We start from the raw sequence: 6,945 nt of genomic DNA on the forward strand, positions 1-6,945 counted from the left end.
TTTGTCTGTTCAGCACCTCTCAAACGGACGTTAAAGTAACAATTTGTTATTTCTCGGTGTTTTAGAATGAATGCCCACTAAATGAAACTATAAAACAGACGTACCCTCAGAATCCCCTCTTTATAACTTGCTCTTTTCAACTATAACACAAATATGCGTTATCATGTTGGGATTGCATTTTTTTACAGGCAGTTAAAATCCTGCACCTAGACGATTGAATTTTTTACAGGCAGTTGGCAAAACAAGATAAAATTCCCTAAGATTTCAACCTAAAATGCACATAAATATAAAAATAAAAGATAAAAAAACCATAAGAAAATTACTAAAATTAAAAGGAAGGAAGGAAAGCAAAGTAAATTGTATATATAACATTTTTCTATTATTAGTTGGTGGAAATTGATTGAAATTACTAAATATTTTTAGTGAATTTTAGAGTATTTGAAAGACAATATCGCTAAATATATAAAAAAGTGTAGTTAATATTTTTCTTATAAAAAAGATATTTACTAAGAGTATTTGCGTGGCATGGATCAAAATGATACTTAATAGTTATTAGTTGTAATTTTTTCAAAGCGTAGCCGTTGGGTTGTTCTACTTAATTTGCTGTAAGCTTTTACTTAAAGAAAGAAAAGGGCTTTCTTCGTCACTCTACAGTCTTCCATTTCTCTCTCTCTCTCTGCGCCTTCAAACTACAAAGAATGGCGGCGTTGTTCCACTTCTCTCTTCTTTTCACAGTTCTCCTTTCTTCCATTCTCTTATCGAATCACTCAGTAAAATGCGACGACCATGGTCAGTACTCTCATTCTCATACCCTCTCTCAAATAATATTTGCAACTTTTGTCTTTCTTACCTTCTAATGGGTTTCACTTGTTATCGTCAAACTGTTATTATATCATTACTTTCTCTCGATGTGCTGTGCTTAACTCTTATCAAGTCTTCTTCTTTCAGGCTAATAAGTCTTTTTCTGTCCTTTACTTTTCACCTTTTCTTCTTGTGCTTGCTTCGGTTTCCAATGGAAAATCTGAGTTAGATCTGTTTGGGAGAACGATTGATCTGACATCACCGAATCTCTGGGGATAGTATATATATTTTTTAAATTTTAATCTTGCAAAGATCTGCTTATTTGAGTTGATAGCTGCTGAATAACAAAATTTCAATTTTCAATAGCTTAATGTTATTGCTCGTCAATGCAGAGTGATTTTAATTTTTATTTTCAAATTTGTGTATGAACATGTTGACAATACGGTCATTGAGTAACCTAATCGTCTAGTCTACTACCATACCATAGGGTTCCATGTACTAGTGATCAGATTTTTCATTAATCTTGTTGACAGAGTCCTCTTCCACTTATTTCACATATAGTGACAGCATCAGATTTTTTGGAATTAATATAACTTGTAAATCAAAGAGTTATATCTCATTTTTATTTGAATGCAACTTATGAGTGAAATGTCTTTACAGATCACACTGTGTTTTGATATGTTGTCTAGCCATTTTCTGCTTTTCATCTGAGTCTATGTGGTCATAGCACCCACCATATATCAAATAGTAAATAGTTAAGGCAGACTAGCTATGTTCCATGAAAAATCCCTCCTATCATCCTATGTCTCCTTTCCTTGCAAACATGCACTCATTGAAGTTCACATTTTGAGATTGCACTAACTTTAATATCCCATTGCAGATGAGGAAGATGATCTTTATCAGGGAATCAACAAGTATAGGGAATCATTAAACTTGACATCTCTAACAAAGAATGAAAATGCGAATTGCTTTGCTGATGAAATTGCTGGCCAGTTCAAGAATCAACCTTGTACGAATACCACAGGCGCAAACACAGTACCAGGCACGGAGCCTCAGTTCTCCAACTACCCAGACCTTTTGAATAAATGTCAATTGAATATTTCTAACACGAGGGATGGAATTGTAATGCCTGCTTGTGTTCCTGGCCTGGTTTCGAGCGTTGTCCTTACAAATTTCACACAATCTCTCTACTCGGGTAATCTCAATGACTCCAAGTATACAGGAATTGGTATTGGTTCAGAAGATAACTGGATTGTAGTCGTACTGACCACTAACACTCCCGAAGGAAGCTTTGTTCCTGAGACTGAGACTAAGACTGACAGTGGTGCCAATTTCGTTTCTAAAATTGGATCGATTTACTGCTCAATGTTTTTGTTAGTTAGTAATCTTTTCCTGTTGTGAACAAGAGGATGCCGTTGTTCCCATTTTAGTTTTGTTTTAGTATTTTCAATTTGGGGGCCTTGCTACCTCCATAAAGTTCTTACTAATCCGTGCCCAGGAACACTGAAAATAATGTAGACAACTGTTTTTCTAGTGAAATATAGATGGCTGTGGTTACAATGTGTTGTTTCAATATTGCAAGTGTCTGTAGGATGCTAGAGAAGAGGAATAGGGGAAGAGGATTTCTCCTCAAGGGTTGTTATCTTACTATTGTCATTACCAACAGTTTCATTTTCTTTTCTTTCTGTTTTTTGAATACTTTACTTTTGCCAAATCAGAATAGAAGGCAATAAATTGTAGCATTGATGACAGCACACTAGTACTTTAATTTCAAAATGGAAATTATGTTGCTTATTTGATATTGAGGCTGCTTAGTGTGCCATGCCAAAACCATTTAATTTAGTTCAAAGGTGTTTAAAATTCGACAAAATACTGTAAACTGGTTGATATTCATATCCATGTAGACTGTTGGACTGGTAAACATTTTTTCCATCTTGAAGACTCTCATCTAATCCGATTACTACTACCATTAGCATGGCAATGCAAAATACTAGTCCCAACTGGTAGAGGCATAAACATAATCAAAACTTGAAACACCTTTACGTTAGTCCTACACTAGGAATTCTATAGCAGTTTTGAGTGTCCTGCCTCCTGCCATGAAGTATGGACAATTTCAAAGGCTTGGACTAACACAGGTTAAGTTGATTACATTTGTGGTGGTGCAATGGTGCTCCACTGCTCCTCCAAGGCTACCAAGTTGACATCCATGACATCTGATATGATTTTTACTATAAAAAGTCCTAACATATAGGGAAGTAGTGGATCTTTGTAGTCTTTGCAATGCCTCAAAAATAGGGTTTTCTGAGCTAGAATTTGAAATGGAGTTTCATGCCTGTCTATTTTCTTTTATTACTAGCTTTAAAACTTCGTCGTCATCTCCTCTCTTCCATCATGCCCCCCGCCATATCTTTTAAAGTAAAATGTATGCAAATGCAATATATGGATCTGGTTCCTTTAAAGCGAGTCTTCTCACTTGGGAGTGTAAAATGAGATCTTTACACATTTTTGTTCTTCGTTTTTAAATTCTTTTTTCTCTATGTCGTGCATTGCTTGTGATCTGAACTAAATTATCATCTATTTTAATTTAAAGTTCCAGCTTTTGATTTGATAAGAGCTACCCAATTTTGTTACTGTCATTTCCCGTCATGATCTGTTAAAGAAACTAGGAGGAACTCTCAACTCCCACAAGTATGGCTATGTTTAACAATCCAAAAATATTCACCCATGCGTTGTACGGGTTACCCACGCTAGTGTTTTAACTTTTAAATGTTTGCTTGACAAGTTGACATAATATCGCAGGAGGAGGACGCTAGGAAGTAGGAATTCAACATTCAGACTCTTTAGGGCATATCAAGTTTTATCCGCTGGCTAATACTTAACCATAAAAATCACTTAGACTAATCATTTTAAAGAGGTTGAAATTATTCTTAGAAAAAAGAAAGAGGTTGAAATTGCGGAAACAGTAGAAGGCACGAATTTATGCCTTCATTTACTAGTTTTGTTTATAAAACCCAATTTGTCATAGTCTTCACCCAATTTATGCCTTCAGTTTATTTTTCTCTCCTTTCGGACGTGTGACAGTGAGATAAAACGTTTGTATGTATAAATGGCGACGTGAATGCATGCATAAAATTAAATGACCTTTCGTAAAAAATGTATGAACTATTCGATCTATCTAACGTAATTTTTCTAAAAGAGTTTAGATGACTAACCATTTCAAAAGTAGATCCTGATTCGAATTGTAGACTACTACTTCGGGTGCAACGGTGTATTATTCAATCATACGTATGTGTCATGTGACTTATATTAGATAGTTTAGTTTAATTTTTCATTTTTTTAAATTAAATTGTAGGGATCTTTTTGTAATATTTTTATTTTTAATTTAATGTTTTATTAGAAGATATTTTTATCTTTAATTAATTCATATTCTTTCTTATTCTAAATTAGTATTTCCTTCCTGATGTCACTTGCCTATAATTTAATTTAATATATTATTAAAAGATATTATTATTATTATTGTTTAATCTTGAATTTTTGTACCGTAAGTTCCACACACATCTTATACCTATTTATGTTTTTCTTTTGTTATCACTTTCTTCTTCTTTTTTTTCTTTTATTTCAAAGTTCGTGCATCTTATGTATGTGCAAAGAATATACAACATTTTTTCCCCTCTGTTTGTATGACATCACTTATTACCCCTGTCATATTCTTTATTTTTCATTTCTATCTTTTCCTTGAGTATGAAAAAACCATGTCAATAAAGGAAAAATCAGCATTATTCATGACTTCTTCTTCATGTCTAATAGTTAGGGTTCTTTTAAAGTGTAAATTGCACATTCAGTTATATTTTTATTAATCTTATTTAAATCATGAACGCAAGGACTACTGTTTTAATAATTTCTTAAAGTTCAGTTTGGTGTTTGTATATTGATAGATTTATCTGAATGGTCTTCGAACCTATCTTTAAACATGAAGAAATAGTCATGTTAGATATAAACAATTCTTAAGTCTGAAGATCTTAAGCTATGTAAGAGTTGATCCTTGATATATTCTGCTGAGTTGTTATTTTCCGCTCTGCTATATATGGTCTTATGGAGTGTTGTTACAAACACTGTGATAGAGATTGCCACAGCCCACTGGAAAGCCTTCATAGAGTCATGACTAGTGAGTATTCTCAGGAGGTACAATTGAAGCACTATAGAACGTAGGATATCGATATAGATCTAATTTTACCTTTAATATAGTCGGCGTTGTAAGAGATATATAGCATTCATATAATTTCATTCAATAGCTTTAAGTTTTAGCCTTTTAGGAATAATAGGCAGGTAATAGGTGCTTGACATTAATCAGAACCTCTCTTATAGTCAAATAGTTAGGAATTTAATCTTTGACATCCCCAAATCTAAATGATATAATATTTTCATACATTTTTATTTTATCTAAATGATACGGGAATGTGGTTCCATTTAAATTCAAATTTGGACTTTGAATGCAATCGATTGACGGCCCATTAGCTTCATTCTACTTATGCATTTGAACTGTTATGTGTCACATTTCTGTAAACCAATTAAACTGTTTCAAACAGAAATTGACAACTTTATTGACCCTCTTAGGTACTGGTTGCTTTCATTCTCACTGTTTTATTTCTGACGTCAAAGAAGAAAATGATTAATGTGGGTAGTGAAGGGGCAAGGATCTGTTTACATTGCCATATGTTACCTACGGGTTACCCAGTTTTGTCTCCGTGCTTCCCAAATTAAGCTTAATTTGGGTTATTAGATTTTGCTTGCCTTGATTTTCCTTAAATAAATCTCCAGTAATTCTTTTTGTTCCCTAGAATTAATCAAGTCGATCTATTCGGATCTTTTATTTGCTCTCTTTTGAAATTAGTGTTTTGGTCAAAGAAATTACAAAAGCGACACTTTTCCTTGATATCTTTTAAATCACAGTGTTGATCAAAGTTATCAGCGGGACCCCCAACAATGAAAGAACAGGATGAAAAGGAAAAGAAAAAAATTAGGAACATGGGACTGAATTTTGAATTATAAGAAAGGACTAAGTGAATGATAAGATGTTTGTGTTGCTAGAGGGGGACGCGTCTTGGTAGCATAATGTGAAAGACCTAGATTCTGGGGGATCAACCTGATATAGAAAATATGCATGCAAATTAATATCATTTCGTAGATAGGGTGAGAGAAACCAACATGAAAGAAGATGGAAAAAAAGTGTCACTTTCTACAAAAAGCTCGACTATAAATTCTAAAAGGTTCACCCCATCCAGTGGTTTCACCGTCAGTAGCATTCAAATCAATTAGGAGATCTTCAAATTTGTACAATGAATTCACCCCATAAGATTCTTGGCGTTTATGAAATATTCTTGCATAAGTTTGAAACTTGGTCGTTTTGGAAACATCTCTATAAAACAGTTCATATTGCTTTATAATTCCTTTCAATACCGGGGCCGAAAATTATGTATATTAAAAAGTTGTTCATCCACCAATCCCATGACAGACAGAGACGGAAAAAAGAAGAAAGAAAACAGACACGTCGAGGAATCATCACAAAATCTTGTGAATATGGTCTAAAGCATACATGGGACCGTTAAGACCAACATAATGCTAAGAAATGAAATAAAATAATAGATTGTCAATTATGCCTCCAAATTTTGAAGAATGTGTCGATTCTCGTGAATATACTCTTTTGTTTGGCATCTCTGACCCCACCTCCTTTCACGCCAAAAAAATCTATTTGTTATGACAATACCATTTTGCAATATATTGTCAAATACATCGAAGTTCTTTTTGGACAAGCAAAACCATTGAAAGGATCGGAGCCTCTTTGTGCTTGCTACTCTCACGGCTCTCATTGCAAATATTTAACCGTTGTTTCTTCTCGTGGATTAAACAGATTTGGGCCACTATTCTTCAACACGCTCAAAGTCCTTAATGAAATCTGAAAGCAAGGAAAGAGAATGTGGATCACTTACTTGCTTGTACGCGGAGGCATCAAAATCACCACCACATATACTTTTGATTTACCAGGAATAAAACTTAAATGTAACTTTTAAGTGTTTCGGCGATGTTTAATTTCTAATCAAAATATGAATGTATATCTCACTATTAAATGAGAAAAAATGTACCAAC

At 33.7% G+C, this 6,945-nt stretch overlaps 1 protein-coding gene across 1 annotated transcript; it reads left to right on the plus strand.

The window, feature by feature from the left end:
* The first annotated feature begins 579 nt into the window (after positions 1-579).
* LOC114373774 (uncharacterized GPI-anchored protein At3g06035-like) lies at positions 580-2,552 on the plus strand. Its single transcript, XM_028331313.1, has 2 exons — positions 580-789; positions 1,682-2,552. The coding sequence occupies exons 1-2, from the start codon at positions 699-701 to the stop codon at positions 2,200-2,202; spliced, it is 612 nt and encodes a 203-aa protein (XP_028187114.1). The 5' UTR covers positions 580-698; the 3' UTR covers positions 2,203-2,552.
* Positions 2,553-6,945: the final 4,393 nt, after the last annotated feature.

Source organism: Glycine soja, chromosome 11, assembly GCF_004193775.1.
Source record: "Glycine soja cultivar W05 chromosome 11, ASM419377v2, whole genome shotgun sequence".
Taxonomy (NCBI): domain Eukaryota; kingdom Viridiplantae; phylum Streptophyta; class Magnoliopsida; order Fabales; family Fabaceae; genus Glycine; species Glycine soja.

Coding starts and splice junctions, on each gene's coding strand:
- LOC114373774 (XM_028331313.1), top strand. CDS start 699: ATGGCGGCGTTGTTCCACTTCTCTCTTCTTTTCACAGTTCTCCTTTCT. Junction 790..1,681: donor AGTAAAATGCGACGACCATG/GTCAGTACTCTC, acceptor ATCCCATTGCAG/ATGAGGAAGATGATCTTTAT.